Source organism: Carica papaya, chromosome 6 (assembly GCF_054855325.1).
Source record: "Carica papaya isolate Zhongbai chromosome 6, ASM5485532v1, whole genome shotgun sequence".
Classification (NCBI taxonomy): domain Eukaryota; kingdom Viridiplantae; phylum Streptophyta; class Magnoliopsida; order Brassicales; family Caricaceae; genus Carica; species Carica papaya.
This window is the reverse complement of record NC_142314.1, coordinates 34,533,109-34,559,647: the sequence shown is the minus strand read 5'-3', so window position 1 is coordinate 34,559,647 and position 26,539 is coordinate 34,533,109. Positions and strand designations below refer to the sequence as shown.

Genomic DNA, 26,539 nt, shown 5'->3' with positions numbered 1-26,539 from the left:
ATTTTTTATCTATATCTAACATGTCTATGAAATATCACTACTTGTCAAGCATGTAATTTCACTTCCTTGTCTGTTTGTTACATGTTTATTGAAACTATTACTGCTCTCTCTTTTTCTCATATGTACTCTTCTTTGTGTTTCATAACTTGAGCAATGTTTTCTCTTTTAGAGTATAGTGATGTTTCTGCGTATCGCTTGTCTCTATCAGAAGACACAAAAGCTCTCAATCAGCTGGTATATGGTTCTTGTCCTCTTTGTTCATTATTTTTCCCCTCAATATGTCTGCTAACTTTTTTGCCTTTGAATGATCTGCAGAATATTCTTGTCCAAGAGGGGAAGGAGATGGCATCAATACTTTATACATACCGAAGTTGTGTCAAAGCACTTCCACAGGTTCATCTTGGCCTCAACTTCTGAATAAAATTTTCTCTAGGGCCATTGATGACTAATATTACTGTCATTTATTTTAATTTTCTATCATTGCATGAAGAAAAGTCTCATCAAACATTTGTCTTGTTTAGGGAAGGGTTAAATGCATTCTAAAGAAGAAAATGATAGCTCAAAGTGCAACTAACGGTCCAAACCCTTATTTCGCACAATAGATCCCTAGCTTATCTCATTGTCTGTAATTTAGGATGTTAAGCCTCAGCTAATATTCGTTACTTTCATCTGGGTGACCAGATTTAATGACAAAAATTGTTGATGTATTTTTTTTACTTGAGTAGAACTCTTTGGCTGCTTTCCAAATTTCATCATGTATAGCAAAAAATTCTCGTTGTTACCATTTGTCATGGAGTTAATTAGTCACAACATGATCAGATTATTCTCCATCTTCTAAGTTTGAAACTTTGGGTTTTCAGTGCTCAGTTGGGCGACTTGTCTAATGAGATATTCTTCTCTTCCTCTTTGGTTGATAAACATCTTGATCGATAGACCATTGAATGTAGTTGTTTCTGTTTACCTTGTGGCTAGTGATCAAAATTTGAGTTGTTTCCAATTCAAGTTGTTTGATGGAGATAATTCTATCAGACCGAGATGTGGTTTCAAAGAGGTCACTGATTCTTGTCGCAGTTGTTCCATATTTGGTCATTGGTATAAGAGAGAAGAAAAAAAAAATTCTTTTAGAGTTCAAAGATCTTGATCTGATACCATAAAAATTTATAATTAAAATTTCTGTTTACTAAATTTTATTTCATAATACTTAATTTACAACAAATTGATATATATAAAAGAAGAACTTTTATTAGAAAAAGTTTTAGTAGGAAATTAAATACAAATCAATTCCATAAAAGGAAAAGAACTTTCAGTTATGAAAGTCGACTATAATTCTGCTTTATAGGGAAATTTCTATGAAAGTACCAATTTGCATAGGAATTGACTACTACAGGAAGTCGGATTTGTACATGTCTATATGAGCAGGCACTAGGGTTTTGAGGATTCTGAATCACATCAATTATGTTTGTGAGTCGAATACGGTAGGCTTAAACAAGTACCTCAGAGTATGATTCTGCTTTATAGAGAGATTTTTCTAAAGATACCAATCTGTATAGGAATTAAATTTTACAAGAAGTCGATTTCTACACGTCTATATGAGCAGGCACTAGGTTTTTTTAGGATTCTGAATCACATGAATTATTTTTGTGAGCTGAATACGGCAGCCTTAAACAGTCAGCTCAGAGTTGATACTATGTTGCCTCCTTTCTCTTCTCTGTCAGTTTCCAAAGCAATGAAGCTGACCCATTAATTTTTCTCTATTAATCTGATTTGAGCATTTCCTTCTATGTGCTGATGATATTTTATATTTTAACTGCTTCTGCCCAAGCTCTTTTGCAAGGCTTATTGGATCAACTCAAGCAACAATTTGTTGTGAATGACCTTGGTGATTTGCATTTTTTCTTGGGAGCCCAAGTTATAGAACAAAGAGAGCCTCTTCTCAGAACAATATGCTCTTAACCTGCTAAAGGGTAATGGCCTTCAGTCTTGCAAACCAATTTCTTTCCCTTGTCAACTCTGGGGAAAATTATCAAAAGGATTGGATCATCTAGTAGCCAATCTTACGACATACAAAAGTCTAATTGGTGCTTTATGGTACCTTACTTACCTTTGTAACACTTGGCATTTGCGTTATCGTTAGTCGGGTCTATCAATTCATGCATGACGCAATGGAAGACTACCTTCAAGTTGTGAAGTGAATTCTTCGCTAATTTGTGGCACTACTTATTTAGGTTTGCAACTATACTTGGATTCCTCTTCTCAACTTACTGGTTTTCCTTATGTAGATTGGGTTTGTTGTCCAGACACCGTGCTAAAAGCTGGGTATTGTATTTTCCTTGGCTCTGGACTTATTGTTTTGGAGCTCAAAGAAACGAAACCACCATTTCTCGCTCCAGAGTTGGAACAGAATATTGTGTTATAGCCATACCTGTTGTAGATATTATTTGGTTCAGTAATTTGTTATGGGAATTTGCATTACCTCTATCTCATTGTTGTCTTAACCCCCTCCCCTGTACCTTTGTTCTTTTTTCTCTCCTCTCTTCTCCTTAAAGTCAAAATTGAAGCTCCTTTTCCATGCATTGGATTTGTCCTCTCGTGTAATGGCTCCTGCTCCTCTGCCTACCACCACGTCCAATTGTCTGGCCTTGTCCTTCCTCTGATTTCATGCAAATGTTCCCTTTCATACAGGGTGCTCCTGTCTCTCACGTGCAAGCCTGCTTCTTTGTCTTCTTCCTCTCTGTGCGAGCTTTTCCTCCACCTCTGCTCATGTCTCTTTCTTTACCTCTGCATCTGTTGAACAGATGGGGAGGGTGTTATGCTTGTCGCCTTTGGTACATTAGAAGAAAAACTTTTTTTTTTCCCAATCAATAGTTTGAAGGACTAGAAGAGACACACATGGTGCTGCTTTGAGTTTTAAAAATCAAAGACTTGCACCTATTTAGGAGTACAAAGCAACATTTCACTTTACCTTAAAAGTGCCTGAACAGGTACAAAGAAGGTTGTGCAATTTGAATCTGCCAACAAAGACCTCAAAACAGAAAGAGCGCATTCAAAAACTTAGGAAACTGGCCTGAACCAGTCAGGGCCTTAAACTGGCTTGGGGAAACCGGTTTTGTGAACTCTGATGAACAGATCAATGGAGAGGCTTCAGATAAGAAGATCCAAGCACGTCCAAGTGATCGTTTAAAGATTAGGTTTTTGACCACAAGATTGTTCCAGTGACGCTAGTTCTAGATCAGGCATTAATGGTTGTTGATGTGTGTGGGAAAATACTAGTTCCAGCAAGGCAGCAGCGATTTAGAGCTATTACTGGTATGTGTATCTTATTCATTTTGAGTTAGGTGCTTCAACTGGGTGGAAACTCCAGTAGGAATCCTCTTAGGCTTATGATGAGGCAGTATCAACCACCTCCGTACAGTTTTGGTATATTTTATAAAGCCAAGAGTCTTTGGATATTTTAATAAAGCCAACAGTGCTAGGCTAATAGTTTCTCTATTTGTGATTTGATGTTTTTTTTTAATTGTTTAGAGTTTTGTCTTGAAATTTGGGAATTTAGCAACAAAGATAGGAATTTTTCTTAAAATACCAAATTGAAATAGCACAGTGGCATAAACTTTAGAAAGATGAGAAAAATGAAGATAGCCCAATCCACAATTTATAGGGATTGACAACAACAACAACAGTCAAGGTGTTGTTAAGCACTAAATTAAATAAGAAATATCAATAGATTTTATTCATAGATATTTCAAAAAGAAAAGTTTTTATTCATAGAAGTTGGCTAATGATGAGAAATAGTTCATGAAGTTACGGGGTGTCTTTATAGCCTAATATTACTAGAAACCTTACGAAACAATAATAAATCAAAACTACCAACTAAAGAGGAAATAAAAATCTAACAAAATAAGAACTGTAAAATTCTTGCTAGATAATAATTCTTGTGGTAGTACGAAACGAGTGAAAAACTATGCTAAATGGTTCTACATCGCTAAGTACCTCCTGTCCAATAACTTTTTGGGTTTAAACTAGTAGTTCTAAAGAATTAGAGCTCAAATTTCTAAAAGTTAATAACTTGAATCCTTAAATATGGGTTTTCTTCATCGGATTCTTACTCCATGAGGACGTATAGATCACTAAGCTGAAAAATTTTTCAGCCATTCAAAAATCTAATTCATCAGTACCTTGTCATTGCAAATATTAGATTTTTCCATATCTCTGATTGTACGTCATTTACCCTAATGATAAATCTGTCAAGTTTGTTAATTTTTCTTTTTTATTATGTTTCTTGTTGCAAATCATGTGCAGCTTCCTGATTCAATGAAACACAGTCAAGCTGATCTGTATCTAGAGACCTATCAAGTTCTTGACTTGGAGATGAGCCGCTTGCGTGAAATTCAGCAATGGCAAGCATCAGCTGCTTCTAAAGTATGGGCTTTAAAATCCCCTATTCATGTTTCCCTCTCTGTCTATCTGTAATGGCTAAATAAATTTTTTTAGATTATTGTAATATGCAGCTAGCTGCTGATATGCAACGCTTTTCTAGGCCTGAGCGGCGCATTAATGGCCCCACAATAACCCATCTCTGGTGTGTTATACTTAATTTTCTCACTTGTTTTCAGACATCATCATAGTTTATATTTCTACTACCTGATTTGCCAGTTTGGAATTTTTAATACATGTCCAATGCCACGTCTAAATTCCAATCCCCTGCTCACAGATTTCTTGTTTGCGGCAGGTCGATGTTGAAGTTGCTTGATGTCTTAGTGCAACTTGACCATCTCAAAAATTCTAAAGCCAGTATACCTAATGATTTTTCTTGGTATAAGAGGTACAAAAACTAATTAATTTTCTGTTCCCGTCTTAAAAACAATTCTGTGAATTCGCTAAAGCGAGGAATGTTAGTAGATCCTTATATGACATAAATTGTGAATGGATCTGTCAAAAATGCTAAAGCCAGTAAAAGGTACCAAAACCAGTAAAATTTCCGCCTCCATTTCATTGACAGTTCCTTATATGACATATAATGTGAATGGACCTCTTGCTGTATGAATTTTTATTTTCAAAGAGTTTGTTTTGGCCGAATTTAGCCAACTTCTATTGTTTATAATTGAAGCGGGTGATTTTTACTATAGCATGATTTAATAGGACATTTTTGGTTAGAGAATCTAAATTAAGCACAAGCTGATTTTTTAGATGCAACTTTAGTTCATTATTTTATTGTTTTGCTAGTTTTATTCATATATGCATGGGGATTTATATTCCCACAGTTTGTGACTTTCAGTCATATGATTATAAATTGCCTTGTTATTATTTAGATAAATCAATCTTTTTTCCGGAGCTGATTTATAGTGCATACTGAAGCAGAAATGGTCCAGTTACTATAAAGTTCTTGATGTAAATTACTTTATTCAGAAAAAAAAGGTGTTAAATATGAGTTTCTGTAACTTATATATTTTTAACTTTGAGATTATGTATTCTCTTTTTTGCTCTGTTTCCAATTTTTGGAGGATGTCTTGTTCTCCTTGCGTATACTTATTCTATTCTCATCTTAATGGTACTTCATTTTCTGTAAAAAACAAAGAATACTGTCAAAATTGTGATTTCAGATTATTCCTGATGTAAGGTTAATCAAGGTTTTAATTCTAGATAATAGTTGAATCGATTTCAAACATGAATACCATATTGACCTTTCCATTTTTTAGTTACGGAATTGACTATGCATTCCTATATTAGTTGATGTTCCTACTATCTAGTTTTTTGCTTGTATCCTTCTCTAGAAGTCGGCTGTACAAGTCATGAGCTGTTGCAGTTTAACATCCATTTTTTCTGTCTTCATTCTCACTTTGCAGGACATTTACGCAAGTTAGTGCTCAGTGGCAAGACACTGATGCTTTGAGGGAGGAATTAGATGATTTACAGGTTTGTGATTCTGATTACATATGATGTGCAAACTGTTTCAAAGAAACATATTCATATTTTTTCCATTGATAATGACCCATAATTTTCACAGATTTTCTTAAGCACAAGATGGGCTATCTTACTGAACTTGCATGTGGAGATGTTTCGCGTCAACAAGTATCCTGGCTAAAGCATTTTTATACCCATTGTTCTGTCGCAAAAATTCCATATTATGCTGGACTGGCAGAGAGATGATTTCATTTCCTCATTGTTGGTAGGAAGAAGAATCTGCATTCTTTGATTGATTTACTCCTTAGTAAATGTTTTTCAAATGTAGTGTTATTCTAAAATTTGGAAAATTAACCTCCTTCCTATCAGCAACATGTTTGCTGGTGGTCCTCTTTTGTTATATGTTATGAGGTCCTTGTAAAATCTTCGTATCATGTATTTCTTTTATATTTGTGCAGCATTACCTTGTTTCTCTTGAATGAATTTCATTTTTCCCTTTGAAAAAATTGTTGTGAGATCCTTAACTGAAATTAGTGTCGAAGACATTCTTCAAGTTCTTATAGTCTTTGCCGTTGAATCGTTGGAGTTGGATTTTGCTCTTCTGTTTCCAGAGCGGCACATTCTGCTTCGTGTTTTGCCTGTTCTTGTTGTCTTAGCAACATCATCAGAGAAAGATAGTGAGTCATTGTACAAGAGAGTGAAAATCAACAGATTGATTAACATATTTAAGGTATTGGGTTTGCAAAATTTATGAGAATGATGTTGCATTGCTAGATCTAAGCAATGGCTATATATTTATTTAGCAATGCAAGATGATGATAGCAACTCAAATTAACTTATTGTTTTCTTTTTCCTTTTGGTAGAATGATCCTGTCATTCCTGCATTCCCAGATCTCCATCTATCTCCAGCTGCAATTTTGAAAGAACTTTCAATGTACTTCCAGAAGTTCTCTTCACAGACTCGCCTTCTCACTCTTCCAGTACCTCATGAGCTGCCGCCTCGTGAAGTGCAAGAATATCCTATAACCCTAACCATTTTTATGGTCATTAATGTAGTCACTTCTGCTAAGTACGAAATTTTAGATTTTGCATAATTTTTGTGAAGCCTTGACGTGGTTACTTATCAGAGACATTATCTAATCATCAATCACATTGTAGCTATCCGTGCTGAACATGATGATTTTACAATTAGATTTGCTTCAGCCATGAACCAGGTGCTTTCTTTAGTCCCTTGATCTTCTCCTTCTGTGAACATAAATGAAGTTTCCTGCTGTATCTTTTCTAGAAATTCCAACTCTGTTTTCTTCGTCTTCATTTGCAGCTGTTGCTGTTGAAATCAACAGATGGTGCTGATGTTGAGTGGTCCAGAGAAGTTAAGGGAAACATGTATGATATGGTTGTTGAAGGTTTCCAGCTCTTAAGCAGATGGAATGCACGCATTTGGGAACAATGTGCATGGAAATTTTCTCGTCCATGCAAGGATGCACTTCCATCGGAATCAGAAGAAGGTTCAGCACCACATTCTGACTATGAGAAGGTATTATAGCCTATAATTTAAGTGTGGCTATTTTGGGTTTTCAGGATTATCTTGCTAAAGCAATATTCTTAGGAAGTGTTGTCTTAGATATCCTGGAGCTTTTGCCGTTAGATCAACGCTTATCTCGGCATCCATGTATGACCTGACATAATATTCAACTCTGCTCATTCTAGAAGGCTTCTCTATGTAGGTTGTCAGGTACAATTATAATGCAGATGAAAGAAGAGCACTGGTTGAACTTGTTAGCTATATAAAGAGCATTGGATCGATGATGCAACGGTGTGACACATTGGTTGCTGATGCTTTGTGGGAGACGATACATGCTGAGGTCCAAGATTTTGTTCAAAATACATTAGCCACAATGCTGCGTACTACCTTCCGAAAGAAGAAAGATCTTTCAAGGTTATTACCATAACTTTATAGAAATAGAGAGAATGAGATATGATAACATTTCAACTGACGCACATCCTTTTCAATTATATACACATAATATATATAATATATATTAGATATTATATGTTAGTTACTAGATGTTAAAAAGTATCTCTCATGATTATGCATGAAGATGTGCTCTCATCGCATACTGGTTCTAACCTAACATTGATTGCTTCAGACTAAGGTATACATCTTCCACATTAAGCTCAATGCATTTAGAGGTTTAATTAAGTCATATTGCTAATTTGGGCGATTGTTGAAGAACGCAAATAACCAGTGCTTGTCTGCTAAAAAAAATGAATAAACAAAATAAGCAAAAACTATATTGAAGCTAAATTTTTCTAAGGGGCATAATGTCTTGAAGCTTTCATACTTCCTCTACAGTGAAGAATCTTCTGGAAGTTGCAATAACCTTAACTGGTCGACAAGCACCAAAGATCAGATTCATTTGGGCAAGCCATATAAGTCCTTGGGAAGCTGATCATATAATTTAGCAAGAAGGAAATAAGCATTAGGGATTTCATATAGACTTATTGCAACAGGTTTCTGGTGGTCATTCCTCCTATCCTTCTGCATGGAGAATGGTCTAAACTATGAGTTTAAGCTTCTTCCGTTTTTTTTTTTAAATTTTCTTTTTATTCATGGATACTTCTCCTGTATGTTCTGAGGGGCCTCGACTTGTGCCTGTTTTCATGGTTTCTAATGCATAATTATTTTCTTTAAAAAATATGGATTGGTGGCATGGAGGTGGCTTATTGAAGAAGGGTCTACCATAAATATTTTCAAACCTGGAGGAGGCTCATAGTATCCTCAATTTAGTGCCATGTTCTCTCTTGAAAATATTTTTGGTTTTCAAAACTTCCATCAAAAGAAGATAAAAAGTGCACACCTTATTTGACAGTTATTTCTGCTTGTGAGTTGATTATGATGGCAGTTCCCTCTCATGCTAGCCCCTAAATTTGCCTACTTCAAGGATTATTGACTAAATATTTCAAGTTGCTTGACTGTTCTATCCTATTGACTATTTTCAGGATCCTTTCTGATATGCGGACTCTTTCAGCAGACTGGATGGCAAATACAAGCAAGCCCGAAGCTGAGTTGCAATCTTCACAGCATGGATATGATGAAAGCAGAGGAAGCTTCTTTCATCCAAGGCCTGTCGCACCAACTGCTGCACAGGTTTCTCTCAAACTAACCACACTTTCATGCATAGCAGCTCTTTTCTCCTACTCTTTTCCTTACGGGCTAAAAATAGGTTGTTCCTGTTAGATTTACACTATAGATCAAATCAACATAGGAATCTATTTTTAATGGAAAAAGATCAACTGACAGTTCATACTAGTGCAGCATATTACCCAAAGTTGTACCATATTAGTGCAGCATCAGCTTGTGAATCATACCACAAGGTTTCCTAAAATGATATTAGTTAAATGTAGAAAATTTTAATGAGTTTATCCAATCTTCTTTTTTTTTTTTGGTTTTGTGGCCGGAAAATTGTGAAGAGAAAAAGTTCCTCAAATTGTTCTGTTAACTTGGGCTTTTGGTAGTGTAGTAACAGGATACTATAGTTAGTTTCAGAACACCATGGACTATCAACCATTTATATGTTCTTATTATGGTCATTTGTTAGTGTAGTAACAGGTATTACAGTCAGTTTCAGAATACCATGGAGTACCAACCATTTTATGTTTTTATTATGGGACAATGATACTGAAGCAATGATACATGTCATATAAGTAGGAGACTAGTGTCTTTGCTGTTATAGTACGGTTATATTGAGGGTCAGCACCAACTAATTATTTTCTATTTACTATGGAGAAAATTATTATAATATCCAACAAGGGGTTCCACAAGTGCATGATATTTATCATAGTTTAATCGAAATTCAAATTGTGAATCAAAATCTTGTTTTAATATTCAAAATCAAGGACCTAAATAAATTGTTGCGTCAGAACATACTACTAGACAAAAATTCTTCATTGTAACTATTGTGACTTTCTTTTCTTTGTTCAGGTGCATTGCTTGCAATTCTTGATATATGAGGTGGTGTCTGGTGGCAATCTTCGGAAACCTGGGGGGCTTTTTGGGAATAGCGGGTCTGAGATTCCTGTTAATGATTTAAAGCAGTTGGAAACCTTCTTTTACAAACTTAGTTTTTTCCTGCATATATTGGACTATACGGGTAATCTTCTGACCTTGTCTGCTTTCAGTCTTACGTGAAACATCAGAGTTAAAACAAGCTATAGATATGTTTAATTTTTGCATTAATCGTTTTTGCAGCGACTGTTACTACATTGACGGATATTGGTTTTCTGTGGTTTAGAGAGTTTTACCTGGAGTCATCACATGTTATTCAGGTAAAGAAGCTTGAGAATTGTCTTCTTACCATATACAAGTTGGATGTCTTTGCATGAGTTGGCACCCTCCCCATTTTTTCCAGTGAGGCAAACTTGGTCTACCAATTAGGGAAATACCTCATTTTAAGACAACAAGAAGTAGGGAAAAATAATGTTTGTTTTCTCATGGTAACTCGTAAAGCTTCTCTCATAAGATGAGAGGAGGGGGAGCTTGGTGTATTGTTTATAGCATTATCTGTTTTCCTCTAAAAATGCTTGTTAGAGTGAATAAAAGTTCCACTTTGAACTGTCTACACTAATATGTAATGCGCATGGTTCATGTAACCACTAGTCCATAAATAAACTTTTCTGGAACTTGAGAGCTCAAATTTTTTTACTTTTACAATCATTAGAGTTTTCTTTTTTATGATTGCTTTTCTCTCTATTTTTAATGTTTGCTTTATTTAGTCCCTGAAATTTATGAAGTTTGGCTTCTTCTTTATTTGCAGTTTCCAATTGAGTGCTCTCTTCCATGGATGCTAGTAGATCATGTTCTCGAGTCCAAGAACGCAGGTCTTCTTGAAAGTGTTCTTATGCCATTTGACATCTATAACGACTCAGCTCAGCATGCATTGGTTGAATTGAAGCAGAGGTTCCTGTATGATGAAATTGAGGCTGAGGTATATGAATTTGTTAAGCTGAGCTATGTGAGCGAGACTCAGCAAGTAATTAGTGCTTTATCACATAATTAATAAGCACATCGTCCAGATCTCTGTGAGATGATACTAAACGGTTCCTTTTTCTACCAACTTGATAACTTGGTATGATGTTTTATATGTTCACAGGTTGACCATTGTTTTGACATATTTGTTTCAAAGATGTCTGAGATTATTTTCACATATTACAAGAGCCGTGCAGCAAGGTACATAATTTGTGTTATATTCTGCTATATGGAAATTTTAGTGAACTAATCAATTGGTTTGATTTGTGTTCAAACGCAGTGAGCTGCTTGATCCTTCTTTCCTTTTTTCCTTGGACAATGGAGAGAAATATTATATACAGCCTATGAGGTTTACTGCTCTTTTTAAGATGACTAAAGTGAAGGTGAATATATTTTTCTCAAACATTATTTTCTGTGCAAGTGATTAAACCTTGTAGAAGAAAGTCTGTTGGTGAACCTTTTTACAATCACTTTTAAGAACCTGATAAATATCTTGGTTTTTATATTACAAAACATGGATATTAGTGTAGAAGTGCTTAAAGCTATTATAAGCACCAAATAAGTAATTTCAAACACCTTATTATACACATGAGGGGCTTCTCTCTCTAAGATTTCTCTCAACTTTTCATCTCGCTTCGTCCCCTGGTTGGCCATTTCGGCCGACCACTACCCAAAGATTCCCATGAGTTCGTATGGATGAAGGTTTCTCGCCATCGAGAATAAATCCTTCGACTTATGCTGTGAAGGAAAGAAAGCAGATGGTCTACGAATCACTGAAAACAGGCGTAGGTTCCGAAAATCGATTTTCTTAGACAAAGAGGAATACAAATGGTTTCTTGATGCGACCGATGATTTTTGGTGGAGAAGGAACTAGGAACTTGGGCTAAATATTTAGTGAAAAGGAACTACGAGTTGTGGTTGTCTTTTGGTTCAAACAGATGTGGGGAGTATTTGGTCTTAATGGTACAAGGAGATCGACGAGCAAAGAGAATCTTCTTTCTGGGGGGGAATGTAGGGGAGAGGATGGTGGAAGTTGATGGTGGCAGCATTTGAACTTGTGGATAGACCTGTCGAAAGACCTAAGAGTGTGGTCGAGGGTAAAAGGGATAAAGTGGATCAATCAAAGGAGAAAGTGATTAAGAAGAAACGTCCTTGGAAAGCCTCATTTCAGTGCCCATATTGTAACATTCCGATCAACGTTTCAATGGAATTCGATCGTGTCCATACTTATGCAGTGGCATTGCAAGCTGTTGAGGGCAAAGTGATGCGGGTAGGGCAGAGGAAACCCGATGGTGAATCGAAGCGGGTTGGCCCAAGGAAACATAATAGATCAGGTAAGGGGTATTCTCAAAATGCTAAACGATCCCGTCGTTTTGGATTTAAGGGTGACAAGACTTTGGTTTCTTTGGGCCAGATCCAAGATCACAAAAAAAACGAGCCAGGTGAAAAGAAACGCTATACCTGGAGAGAAAAGGAGAAATAAAAAATGAAGACAGATAATACTAGAAGCATTGATAACAATCCGAGCCCAAGCCTGCTTTATTACCCGACCCGGGGTGAGCCATCATGTACAAAATATGTGGAGATATTTATGCCTGAGTGTCTGGGGGAGAACAAAGAAAAAGAAAAAAAAGAAAAGGAACAGTTAAAGTTTGATGTCAAAGGAAAAGCTGAGGAAGTAACGGGTATGGATGTCGTTGTTGAGCTCTTGGCAACAAGAGAACGAGAAGAAGAAGATATGTGCTCTGTTTTCTCCACAATGGAGGATTTCGAAGTTGAAGGGAAGGTAATGGTCGAATGCCCAGGTGAGGAGAACCTGAGTCTGAATCATGAATTAGTGGTTGTCGAGGAAGACGCTATGGCACTTGACTCAGCTTATGATCTGGAGATCGAAGAGTTAATTCAGATGAGTCTGGAGGGAGTTAACATTTCTGCGCATGTGGAGGATTACTGCTCCTAGTGGGTGATCAACAACACAAATAAATTCGACAAGACGATGGATGTTTCACTAGAAGGTATGGAAAACTTGTCTTATTTCTTTTTCTCTGAAGTTGAAAAAAGGAAGTTGTTAAAAAAAAAAAACTGGGCAAAAAAGAAAATAAGTTGTGGTACTCCTAGGGAGTTAAAAAGATTAGAATCTTCCATAAACTATGAAGGCAGAAGACAAAATAGAAAGTCAGCTAGCAGGGTTAAGATGGCCTGTGAATGATAGGAAAGAGTGTATCCTGAAATGTCCGTGGGATAAACTGTAGGGGTAAAAGATTAATTATCAGAGGCTGTTTGAAAAAATGGAAGCCTTTCATTATATGTCTGCAAGAAACGAAAGTGGATGATTACTCCCTTGAAATGATCAACAGCTCGTGATGTAAAAATAGTAGTGATTGGCATGCTTTGCCTGCTAAAGGACCGACCGAAGGGATGATCATACTTTGGAGGAAGGACTGGGTGAATTGTGTGGATGTGATTAAAAGTGAATGCACCTTGTTGTGTGTTCTTAGGAATTGTTGGGAAGATGTTGAATGGATGTTTATAAGGGTTTGTTGTACAGAAAACTGAGTGGAGAAAACAAAATTAAGGGAAGAATTGGAGGTTTGTAGAACCAAATGAGGTGGCAAGTAGATTACTGGGGGAGATTTCAACATGATACTGAGAAGGGAGGAAAGAAGTGATAACAATTTTTCATTGACAGAAGCTTATGAATTTAGAGAAGCTATGGAGAGGTTGGGGGGTTGTAAATTTACCGCTATCTAAAGGACAATGGACCTAGTCCAATCAAAATAGCTGATCCAGAATTGATAAATTTTTTATCTCCTCTAATTTCTTGCTGAATTTGGTGAGTGTGTGCCATAAAACTCTTCCCCGTCCCACCTCTGATCGTTATCCTGATTGTTATCCTACATGTTTGGAGGTCGAGGAAATACAGTGGGGACCTATACCTTTCCGACTGGAGCATAAATGGCTGAGCAATGAGAATTTCTGTGTACTGGGTGGAAGACTCTTGGAGGAATAGTGGGATTCAGGGATGTTCCAATTTCAAATTTGCTCACAGACTTAAGGTCTTGAAGAATGCTATTAAAGTTTGGGCTAAAGAGGAGAAGATGAAGGAGAATAGCGGGTATGACGCTGTTATGTCTGAGATTTAGCTCTCTGGATGCCAAAGAGGATGAATTTGGGTTAGATGAGGAAGAAAGGAACAAGAGGGGTAATCTGAAATTACAGCTGGCTTCTTTCTTGAAGGATGAGAAAATGTTTAGAGACAGAAATCAAGGAAAAAATGGTTGGAAGGGGGGATAGAAATACAAAGTATTTTCATACTTTAACCTCTCACTGACGCATGATTAATTACATTGAGGAAATTTTAGTGGAAAATAAGAAAAATTCTGGAACACTGAATTGATAGAAGTTGTCAGGGGGCACTTAGTAAATCTGTACAAGGAATATCATGAATTTTGCCTCGAATTGGATGGTCCATCCTTTTGCAGTATATCTGATATGAGCATGCAGGCCCTGAAAGAGGAATTCAATGTAGATGAGGTTTTAGATGGTCTGAAATCTTGTGATGGTATAAAGCTCCGGGTCCCGATGGTTTTAGTATGAATTTTCTTCAGAACTTGTGGCCCCTACTGAAGGAGGATATCATGGTTGCTTTCAAGGATCTGCACTACAATGATAAATTTGTTAAATCTTAAAATACTACTTTTGTTACACTCATCCACAAGAAAAGTGGTGCAAATGAATTTAAAGATTTTAGACCAATTAGTTGATTGGTTGTATTTGTAAGCTTATTGCTAAGGTGTTGGCTACAAGATTAGTAAAGGTGATGGAGGAGATTATTGGGGAATATCAACATGTTTTTGTGGGTAGTAGGCAGATTCTTGATGCTGTATTGGTTGTTAACGAAACGGTTGATGACTTAATGAATAGCAAGGATGGGTTGGTGTGCAAACTTGACATGAAAAAAACCTATGACTACGTTAATTGAAATTTTGTTGATTATATGCTTTTTAGAATGGACTTTGGGTTCAAATGGAGAACATGGATGAAGACTTGCATTACTACCACATCATTTGATGTTTTAGTTGATGGGGGCCCTCCAAAATTTTTTATTGCTTAAAGAGGATTAAGACAAGGCGATCCATTATCCCCTCTCCTCTTTATCATGGTTATGGAGGCTTTCAATGGTCTACTACGCAGGACAAGAGACTGTCAACTGATTAGAGGCGTTTCGGTTGAAAAATGGAGAATGAAGAAAATAAAGAAAGAAGATTTGTGAGAAGAGGAGAATTCCTCTTATTTTCCTTGTGTTTACATGGGCACAAATGTGCCATTATATAGGCCATCGGCCATAACAAAAACCATTAAAAAGATGCTAACAAAATAGCTAAAAATAGTGGAGAGAAATACCCAATTGTCCTAATAATATCAGCTGTCCTAACAATATGAGAAAAGACTAAGTTGCCCCTAGTATAAGTATACATGTATATATATACATTTCCTACATATGTACATTCTACACTCCCCCTCAATTTAGGTTACATAGATGTTAACTAACTTTAGATTGGAGACAAGATTATTGAACTCCCTTTTTGGTAGTGCTTTAGTGAGTATGTCTGTTGTTTGTTGATTTGTCGAGATGTATAGGAGTGACACATCCTAACTTTCAATTTTCTTTCTAATAAAGTGAAGATCAATTTCAACATGTTTAGTTATGTCATGGTGCGCACAGAATTCTTGACCATGTTAATAGTTGATTGATTGTCACACCAAATCCTCATTGCAGTGGGAGCAGAAAATCTCAGTTCAAGTATAATCTTTTTAAGCCATACTATTTCACATATTTCATGTGCAACTAATCATAATTCAAGTTCAGTGCTGATTCTTGATACAATAGATTGTTTTTCGTTATGCCAAGTGACTAAATTACTTCAAATATATGAGTAATAACCAGATGTGGATATCTTATCTGTCACAGATCTAGCCCAATCAACATCATTATAGATCTCAATATCTCTAACCATAGTCTTTTAAAAGAATAATCCATGTTCAGGTGTCATCTTTAGATATCTCAGAATACGATAAACAGCACTCATGTGTTCCTCAGTAGGTTGAGACATGAACTGACTCACAGTACTAACAGTAAAACAGATGTCAGGTCTCATGTGAGCCAAATAGATAAGTTTGCCTACAAACCTTTAATACCTTTCTTTATCAACAGGTTTACTGTCACTTTTGTAACCAAGTTTAACATTTATTTTCATAGGAATCTCTGAAGATTTACAACCAAACATACCTATCTCATTCAAGAGATCTAAGATGTACTTTCGCTGAGATATAGAAATTCCCTTCTTGAATCTGGCAATTTCCATTCCAAGAAAATATTTGAGTATCCCAAGGTTTTTTATTTCAAATTCTCTAACTAGAAAATTTTTCAATTTCTGAATCTTTTCACTATGATCATCTGTTAGGATAATATCATCCACATAAACAATTAGTATAGTTCTCTTTCATGTGATACAATGCTTGTCAAATAGAGTGTGATCGGATTAACACTGTTCATATCTCATATGTTTTACTGTCCTGGTGAATCTTTCAAACCATGCCCTTGGAGACTGTTTGAAACTATACAGTGTTTTTTTTAGTTTGCATTCCTTTTGAGGATTCATCTTGAGTACAGGTGGGATTTCCATATACACTTCTTCCTCTAGATCACATTAAGGAAAACATTTTTCACATCAAGTTGGAAGAGAAACCAATCAAGATTAGAGGCTAAAGAGAATAATACCCGAATTGTGTTGTGCTTGGCTACAGGAGCAAATGTCTATTGATAGTCGATTCCATAAAATTGAGTAAACCCTTTAGTAACAAATCGAGTTTTGTAGCAGCTTACACTACCATAAGGATTGTACTTAGTGGTGAAAATCCACTTGCATGCTACTAGAGTCTTTCCTGAAGGTAAATCAGATAACTCTCATGTTTCATTTTTCTCAAGGGCTGTAATTTCTTCTTGGATAGCGGTATTCCATTCAGAGGTCTTGAGAGCTTCATGAACTGTTCTTGGTTCAGGAGGGATACTGTCAAACTTACTCACAAGTGCGTGATACTTTGAAGACAGCTTGCCATAAGAGATCCTGTATGGGATGCATTGTAGAAGAACGAATACCCTTTTGTAAAGTGATAGGTAAACCAGTATCAACAGTTGAGTCAAATATCTCATTACCTGTGTTATTCTGGATGTTTGGTTCAGAAGTTGAGTCATGACAGTGTATAGTTGACTCTAGTACTTTATCTTTATTTTGAGTTTTGTTCCTCCTTGTATAGACACGTAACTTACTGACTGTAGGTAATGTATTATCAGTCTCTGTGGTGGGTTCAGGTTCTTTGGTGGTGTCAGGAATAGACTCTTTTTCTGAAGTTGTCAATGGAATCTGTAGTAGAGGTATGTTCACATCCCACATTTGATATTTATGAGTTCTAGATGTTCCCCTTGAATATCAAGAGTGAGATAAAATAGTTGGTTTTCAAAAAAAGTGACATCCATAGTGTTATAGAACCGGCGGGTTACTGGACAAAAATATTTGTAACCTTTCTGAGAAGCGGGATACCGGACAAAAACACATTTGAGGACTCTAGGATCTAGTTTTCCTCTGAGATGACTGTGAATGTGAACATAGGCAGAGCAACAAAAACTTTAAAAGGAATTGTGTGAAGAATGTGTGATGTTGGGAATGCTTGAACAAGAGAATCATAAGGTGTTTTGAACTTAAGGATATGGGAGGGCATCCTATTGATCAGATATGTAGCAGTAAGAATAGCCTCTCCCCAAAGGAATTTAGGAACATTTGTGGTAAACATAAGTGAGCGAGATACTTCAAGAATGTGCCTATTTTTCCTTTCAGCTACACCATTCTGTAGAGGGGTGTAAGTACAAGAACTTTGATGGACAATACCTTGGTCAATAAGGAATTTTCCTAGGTTTGATGCAAAATACTCACATGCATTGTCAGTTTTCAACACTTGTATTTTTGTTTGAAATTGAGTTTGAATCATAATGTTGAATTTGTGAAAAATTGGACCAACTTTAGATTTTTCTTTCATCAGATAGATTCAGGTTATTCTAATGTGATCATCAATGAATGAGACAAATCATTTTGTATTAGTAACATTTTTTACCTGTGCCGGTCCCCAAACATCAATATGAATCAATGCAAAAGGTTTTGATAGTGTGTAAGTAATACTAGGATATGAATTGCAGATATGCTTGGAAAATTGGCAAATTTCACATTGAAATGAACTCGAATTTTTATTCCTGAATAAAGCAGGAAATAGTTGTTTTAAGTATATAAAGTTTGGATGTCCTAATCTATAGTATCTTAACATAATAGATTGCTCAATATTAGAACATCCTACAAATACTGAGTTAGCACATACTGCACTTGTAGTTTGTCCATTTTGAGGAGAGTATGTAACTGGTAGAAGATAAATTCTTGATTCCTTCTTAGCATTGCCAATCATCGTTCTCGTGGCCAAGTCCTGAAAAATACATAAATCACTGTCAAATTTAAAAACACAGTTCAAGTCTTTATATAATTTGCTTACAGATAGTAGATTGCAGTCGAGATTTGGCACATAAAGAACAGATTGTAATATCATATTTGGTGATATAATGGTTGAGTCAATCTCTGCTACTTTAGAACCGGTTCCATCAGCAATCTTGATGGAAGAAATTTTTTTACATTCACTGTACCGATAGAGTGTAATATCTCCGGTCATATGATCGAATGCCCCTGAATCAATAATTCACTTTTGCTTTGTCACAGAGTAAGCAGATAAACTGAGTATATAATTACCTCTTTGAGCAACATAAGCATTACTGAGAATACCCTTCTGAGAAACGAGCCTCCATTTGAGCTGGACTGAAATGCGAACTCTCTGTAGGTGTGGATGCAGGGGATGATTCCTCTGAAATGACCATATTGCCCTGAGTGTCATTTCTGTAATTCTTTTTATCTGCTGGTTTACTATTTAATTTTCAGCACTTATCTTTAATGTGACTCAGTTTTTTGCAAAAGTCACACCAGTGTCTTCCTTTCCTTCCTCCTGTTTCTGAAGCACAGCCGACGAGAAAAGAGACATGCTCGGGAGCTAGGGCACCGAGTTGGGGTTCACCCAGCAGCGACTTCCTCTGAGCAGCAAGAGCAGAGTTCATCTCTGTCAAGTTCGGGCTAAAATAAAGATCCCCCATCATGATTCTCTTCCTGCTCTTTTCTCGACGAATTTCAGAGAAGACTTCTCTGAGACTTGGCAGCGGTTTGGCACCCAGAACGCGACCTCGAACTTCATTGTTCAGACTTATCAAAAATTTGAAGACCTGTTTGCGTTCGGTGAGAGTTTTGAAGAGTTTTGAGTCCTTGGGACAGCTCCACTGATGTTCTTCGAAGATGTCAAGCTGTTGCCAGTTTCAAGTGAGTGCATTGTAATATTGGGTCATGGTGAGCTCCCTCTGTCGCAGGTCGTGCAGATGTGTTTCAATCTTGAAGATAAGCGAGGTATTGTCTCGGCTGGAGTAGAACTCGCACGCAGCCACCTAGATGTCGTGCGCGGTTTCATACAACAAAAAATTCTCTCAAATCTCTGTTGTCATTGAGTTGATCAACCAAGACATTATAAGGTTGTTTTCAGTCTTCTATGAACGAGCTCCTGGATCATCCGCTGGTGGTTGAACAACTTTTCCCGTAAGGTATTCATCTCTATTCTTCTCTCGAATGAACATGAGTACAAATGATGACCATTAGAGATAATTACTCTCATTCAGTCTATGTTCAGTGACAAATAAAGGTGTCTAATCAACATGAGAATGGTTGATAGGCATTGGATTATAGGAACCTGAAATAACTTCAGGAGGAGAAGAGTTTTGCTCATCCATGGCCATTTCGGCTTCAGTTGGATGATGAATGATTGTGGATCAGAGTTGCTATTCTGATACCATGAAAAAAATAAAGAAAGAAGGTTTGTGAGAAGAGGAGAATTCCTCTGATTTTTCTTGTGATTACATGGGCACAAATGTGTCATTATATAGGTCAATGGGCAGGACAAAAATCGTTACAAATATGCTAACAAAATAGCTAAAAATGGTGGAGAGAAATACCCAGTTGTCCTAACAATATCAGCTGTCCTAACAATGAGAAAAGACTAAGTTGCCCATAGTGTAAGTATACATGTATATATATACATTTCTTACATATGTACATTTTACAGAGAATAGCATTAAAGTCTCTTGCTTATTCTTTGCCGACGACACTCTAATTTTCTGTCAATCCGATAAAAAGAACTTACTACATTTAAAGTATGTACTTTTGTGTTTCCAATCTATTTCAAGAGTCAAAATTAACCTCTATAAATCTGAAATGGTAAGAATTGGTGGCAGTGAGGATGCTGGGCTGTTTTCCAGAATTTTGGGTTGCAAAGAGGTAAAAATTCCCATTCAAATATCTCGCGCTTCTGTTAGGCATTAAATATAAAGATCATATGTTTTGGGAACCGGTGATTGAATTGTTTGAAAGAAAACTTGTAAAGTGGAAGAAAAACTTTCTTTCTAAAGGCGGGAGATATACCTTAATCAAGAGCACTTTGGCTAATCTCCCAATTTATTACCTTTCAACAATTACTATCCCCACCAAGGTGGCGAAAAGTTGGAAGCAATATAATGTAGATTTTTTTGGGGTAATAATGATGATGAAGTGAAAATATCATATTGTGAAATGGGATACTATCAAAGAACCCCTTATCAAGGGGGGGTTGGAGATTAGATCCATGATTGATATGAATAATGCACTTCATGGTAAGTGTTGTGGAGATATTCAAAGGAAGAAAAAAGGTTATGGAGGAGGGTTGTGCATTCGAGATGGGGCAAGCACATGGATAGGAGGGATGGCTGCAGGTTTTCTATTCCTCATGGAAGAGGGCTTGTGTAGGAAAATTAATATGCAGTGGTCTAAATTCCAGCATTGCTTTTCGTGGAAGTTGGGCAGAGACAACAAAATTAGTTTTTGGGATGATGATTGGAATGGGGTAAGAAGATTCCCCAGAATTTGAAGTATTGCTCAGTCCAAGAATTTGAGTGTTGAGGATGCTGTCTGGTTTTCGTGTGGTCAATCAATGTTATTCGGAATCCGAATGATTAGGAGGTTAGTGAGTTTGAAGGATTGATGCAGTTGCTTGAAAAACAGAATGTGTCATTTTGTAATGATCAAATTTGGTGGAAACTTGGGAATAATGGCATATTCTCTGTCAAGTCCTACTACCAACGTCTGTGCAGCAAGGATAGTGAGGTTAGAAATTATTTACCGGCAAAACAAATTTGAAAAACTAAAGCTCCCCCCCCCCCCCCCCCCCCCCCACCACTTTGCATTTTTTGCTTGGGAAGCTTGCTCTGAGCGAATTCTGACAATTGACAAGTTGAGAATTAGAGGATGAATACTGGTGAATAGCCGCTACTGCTGTCTACAAGCTGAGGAAATTTTCAATCACCTTTTATTGTGGTGTCCGACTGCTTCTAGGTTGTGTGTATGATCTATAGGCTTTTGGGGATTGAGTGGGTAATTGCTAGGTCTGTAAGAGGGAACTTTGGGCATGGGATGGTTTATTTGTAAAAAATAAGATGCTAACCTAATTCCATTGACTGTTTTTTGGGTCATATGGAAGGAGATGAATGGTAGAGTTTTTGACAATGCTGAGAGTAGTATTAATAGATGAGAAGATAGATGGATATACTAGTTTGGGTCGATACTGTTAGGTCATTACATTATTAGTGATGTAGATTTTGGCAATGTCATTGAAACGCTAACACGTTTTTAAATCTTTTGTAAATGGGTGATACCCTCATTTTGGTACCTTGTTAATGTATATACCTTACTTCTTTATATCACAAAAAAAAAGTCTCTTGGTGAAATTATTAACTAACTGTTCTTGACTGGCAACACAATAATTCTACTGTTTTTCCTGTATTTTTCTCGAATAAAGTGGACATACAATTCAATATGCTATAGTAAAGACTTACCTAGTAAACTCTTGCTCATAGAAAGCATGTCGAGAATAGCCACCTTTAAGTCTCTACACTAAAACAATTGATAACCTTTTTCATTGTCTAAATATCTAATAAAGACACATTCAATGGATTGAAGAGTAAAGACTCAAATTTTCAGCAGCATAAGAAGATAAGTTTGGATAACATGTAAAATGAAACGGCTGCACATGATAATATGTAGGCTTCTTATCGCAAAGAAGCTCAAACAGTGTCAAATTCTGAATAGAAATGGAAACAATCTTGTTAATGATAAACAACAATCTTAAGAGATTCTAACCCAAAAAATAGCTAGTATCAGACAGCTGGAAAAGTAGTATGTGGACCAAATTGATAATGTTTTTATGCGTAGTTCAGCCATACTATTTTATTGTATAGTACAACAGTAGGATAGTCTGAAAATGCATGTCGTTGTTTCGATCAAAAGTCTCAGATTTAGTGTTGAGAAATTCATCACCACTATCATATTTGAATTGTTTATTTTGCACTCGAACTGGGTGAACATTTCACCCAAAAATAACACATCAATAGCAAGAAAATGAGAAGCACAAGAGGTCCAAACATCTGAATGTATCATTGAAGGTAACTCTCTAACATAAACGAGAGACTCAGGAAAGGAAACTCTGGTGTTTTTGCAGTTCAAATAAGACTCACAATTGGAGGAGTCAACTTTAGAAACTAATGAAGGATTAATAAGACCATATTTCATATATATAAAAGAAAGGAATTGTATCCCCTAAACGATGATGGTAAAGCTCAAGATTTTGCGGATGACAACATAAGATGTGCAAATGGAAGAGGCAACAGACCCTGAAGATCGAAAGGAGTATAAATCACCCAAGCAATTGCATTTGAAAATAAGTGTCTCAGTATTGAGTCCTTGATACGAAACCGAAGGATCAAATTCTATTGAACATGAGTTATCTTTAGTGAAATGTGTAACTAAGATAAGATTAGCAGTAAGAAGGCTTAACAAAGAAATTGTTCAAGTGAGTATTTTTTCTAAAACAATTGAGAACAGAAGAACCAACATGAGACATACTATGGAAGGATCCACCTCCAAACATGATCTGAGTGTTATTCGTGGGAGGAGAAAAGTTGAGAATACTTGGGGTGGCTGCCATAGGAAGGGCCACACTAATATCAGGCAACCACAATATTTCATAGGGCTTCTGTAGCTGAAGAGCAGCAAAGGACCTGCTAATTGAGTCAACTTGAGTCGAAGGCGCCTGCCTGAATAATGAAAGACATTCTTGGACAGTATTGATTACATTCCAAACAATTTGATACTGAGGTCTAGTGAGGAAGCAATTGGAAGACAGGACTCTGATATCATAGGAGGTATGAGAAAAACATGCAAGGTCATTTACTAATCACGTGAATCCGCTATTTATACCCTTACGAGAGATTAGGTTGTAAAGCACTAATGGTATGAAAATACACAAACTATAAGGCAAATTTAATAACAGATTAAATATAAGAGTATATTTATCCCGTTAATTATGAACATTCAGTTGTAGCTGCCGCACATGCTTTGGTTAGGGTAGTGGTCTTTGCTTCTCTTTGGTCAAGGCTCATGATTCTTTACAGGGGTTTGCCTTTCTGCTTCTGGAGGGATTAGGTTGCCATTTTGTATTGACAGTATTTCTTTTTTCTTTTTCTTATGTTGTTTATGTTAGAGGATACCATATCCACTTCATCTTGCTTCTATTAGTTTGCTCTTTCAAATAATATTTTTTGTTTGATGAAAAAAAGTCTGTCCTTTCTGTTTTCATTTATTAAGAAGGTTAGAAACAATAGGGAATTTTGTTTAATTATTGAAAACAAAAATTAATTTTCAGAAATGAAAAAAGAAAAATAGCTAAACCTTGAGAACAAAATAAAGTTAACTAGCATAAGAAGAGGTTCTTTAAGTTTTAAAATTAGGAAATTATCTCAAGAAAACATCTCAAGAAATTTAAAAATAGAAAAGAAAAACTAACTGATTTCCAATCTTTATAAATCAGAACTAAATAAAGTTTAATGTACCAAATGGAGCATTTAGTTCCCTACCTCTCTCCGTTTAACTCCCTCAGACCCGAATCCTGAACATATGACTTTTAAAAATAATGTTTTAAGTTAGAATCTTATGAAGATCTAGTAAATTACTAGTAGAAGCTCTGTGCATTTCACAGCATTAGCATAAAAGTCCACGCACACTCATCTTATATGTTCTACTTATTCTCCCCATGTTTCTCAATGTTTAATATTCCTTCTTCCTTTTCCATGCTTGCCTGAAGAGCTACTCGTTGTATCTGTAACTTCTCGTAACAGTTTTCTGTTTACTGGCTAAGGAATGTAACACAACAATATTTGACGACTCCAGTATCCAATATAGCATGTGGATGTTTTCAAATGTAATATTGCCCTAAGCATATATACGTTAGATTCTGTCCAACTAATCCTATATTGCTTGGCTTTGATTCAAAAGAAATTATTTTATGAACATTACTATTCAGGTTCTGTCTCTCACCTTATTTAGATTCTTATGATATTTAGTTACTGGGGAGGACCATCGATTTAAGAAGTTTAATTGCTCAAAGGATGAACAAAGTTTTCAGAGAAAATCTTGAGTTTCTTTTCGACCGGTTTGAGTCCCAGGATCTTTGTGCCATGGTGGTAAGAGTTATTCTTTTCTCTGGATTTTTGTTCATTCTTTTATGGTTTTCTTTTTTTTTTTGCTTTTAATAGAAAAATGCACATTGATCTCGTGCACAATGTTTGGATTGCAGGAGTTAGAGAAACTGTTAGATATCTTAAAGCATGCCCATGAATTGCTTTCAAAGGATATTTCCATAGATTCATTCAATCTCATGTTGAATGAGATGCTAGAGAATCTCTCTCTTGTGTCATTTTCTAGTCGACTTGCTTCTCAGGTTTGAAATTTTTTTCTCTCTCTCTTATTTCTGTTGGATATTTCTATTGTCAATTTCCTCACATGCTGGTCTAATGTTTATCCTTGCAAATATCTGCCACCAAAAATGGATAATTAGGTTTCTCCATTTACCTATATATACTGTGAGAGGCTGCTATATTTGTTTCAGCAATCCAGTTCATTCAATGAGATTTGAAAAAATGAAACTAAAATTATATTTCTAAATTAAAGATCTCGAACTTTTTATTAAATAATTATTCTGAATTCAATCAGGTAATGTGCGAACCATGATAAATAATGTTAGATTTCAAACTCTTGTGGTTCCAAAACACATTTACTGAAAATGATTTTGGATTGTTTTGCTGTCATTTATTTGTTCTTTGCTTTCTCTTAATATATTTGTTTGTCTTTAGATATGGTCAGAGATGCAAAATGATTTCTTGCCAAATTTCATTCTTTGCAATACCACTCAACGATTTATCCGATCGTCAAAAGTTCCTCTTGCTCCTGTTCAGAAGCCATCAATGCATTATGCCAAGCCTAATTTCTATTGTGGTACTCAAGTAAGGCTGTTGTTGAATTGTTCATCATTTAGTTTTACTGCTAATATCACGTATTTGATCATTGCCAAAGCAATTTTATGTTCTTCTAACTCATGCCAAATTTAGATAACTAATCTGATATTTGAAATAGTTTTCTTTTTTTCACTTTGATATTTTATAGCCTTTTTTTAAACTTTATGTTGCTTGTTTTATGATAGGATTTGAATTCTGCACACCAAAGTTTTGCACGTTTGCATAGTGGATTCTTTGGGATACCCCATATGTTTTCCATTGTTAGACTTCTTGGATCCAGATCATTGCCTTGGCTTATCCGAGCATTATTGGATCACATATCTAATAAGGTGTGCCATGCTCTTTATAATTTAGTCTGTTATTTTACACATCAAATACAGTTAATTGATTGGTAGAGATTGTGAAATTTGCTAGCATAATTGTTTAAATTGTTAGCCTATCAAGGCGAAGAGGGGATAAAATTGATGCACCAGTTTTTCATGATAATGAAAAGTATTATTGTAGCTCATTTTAATGTTTCATTGGTGGGGTTTGTCTCAGATAGCGATGCTTGAACCAATGATTACGGGGCTACAAGAAGGATTACCGAAGTCCATCGGGCTGCTGCATTTTGACGGGGGTGTGACAGGTACATGGTGGCATTATAAATTTTTTATTTTTTTTCCTTTCCTTCTTAGATGAAAAATAGTGTTACCATTTGTTAGACTTTTGGTTAAATAAAAAATAAATATATTTGTTGAATAGAATATTTTATTATTTAAGTAGTTTATTATTTAATTAGGTAATCTCATGTAATTAAAATTGTAGTAGAATATGAATTTCCTAATCAGTAGGTTAGAAATTTTATAAATACATTAAATGTAATAATTTAAAGTGTGAGAAATAAAATTAATATTTTTTCTCCAAAATCAACATGGTATTAGAGCCAAATAAAATTATTTTAAGATTCTAATTTTAGACTTTTCTTCAAACTCTAAAATAGCACAATAGGGTAGATTGATGCCCACATATCCAGATTTATTCTTATCACCATCCTAGGAAAC

At 35.8% G+C, this 26,539-nt stretch overlaps 1 protein-coding gene across 5 annotated transcripts in view; it reads left to right on the top strand.

The window, feature by feature from the left end:
• Positions 1-26,539, top strand: part of PIR121 (transcription activator) — a 42,558-nt gene that overhangs the window by 6,020 nt on the left and 9,999 nt on the right. For 3 of the 5 annotated variants that reach the window (XM_088223250.1, XM_088223251.1, XM_088223252.1), the window contains 23 exons: positions 170-234; positions 316-393; positions 4,297-4,416; positions 4,506-4,576; positions 4,727-4,819; positions 5,841-5,910; positions 6,002-6,066; positions 6,433-6,628; positions 6,762-6,913; positions 7,019-7,112; positions 7,220-7,435; positions 7,626-7,837; positions 8,902-9,049; positions 9,884-10,052; positions 10,151-10,227; positions 10,716-10,886; positions 11,052-11,128; positions 11,208-11,310; positions 24,546-24,665; positions 24,779-24,922; positions 25,335-25,484; positions 25,682-25,825; positions 26,037-26,124. In XM_088223250.1, the coding sequence (XP_088079376.1) occupies positions 170-234; positions 316-393; positions 4,297-4,416; positions 4,506-4,576; positions 4,727-4,819; positions 5,841-5,910; positions 6,002-6,066; positions 6,433-6,628; positions 6,762-6,913; positions 7,019-7,112; positions 7,220-7,435; positions 7,626-7,837; positions 8,902-9,049; positions 9,884-10,052; positions 10,151-10,227; positions 10,716-10,886; positions 11,052-11,128; positions 11,208-11,310; positions 24,546-24,665; positions 24,779-24,922; positions 25,335-25,484; positions 25,682-25,825; positions 26,037-26,124 (2,823 nt within the window). Of the gene's footprint in view, positions 1-169; positions 235-315; positions 394-4,293; positions 4,417-4,488; positions 4,577-4,708; positions 4,820-5,840; positions 5,911-6,001; positions 6,067-6,432; positions 6,629-6,761; positions 6,914-7,018; positions 7,113-7,219; positions 7,436-7,625; positions 7,838-8,901; positions 9,050-9,883; positions 10,053-10,150; positions 10,228-10,715; positions 10,887-11,051; positions 11,129-11,207; positions 11,311-24,545; positions 24,666-24,778; positions 24,923-25,334; positions 25,485-25,681; positions 25,826-26,036; positions 26,125-26,539 lie in introns of those variants that run through there. The other 2 variants (XM_022042522.2, XM_022042523.2) reach the window with 2 other exon arrangements.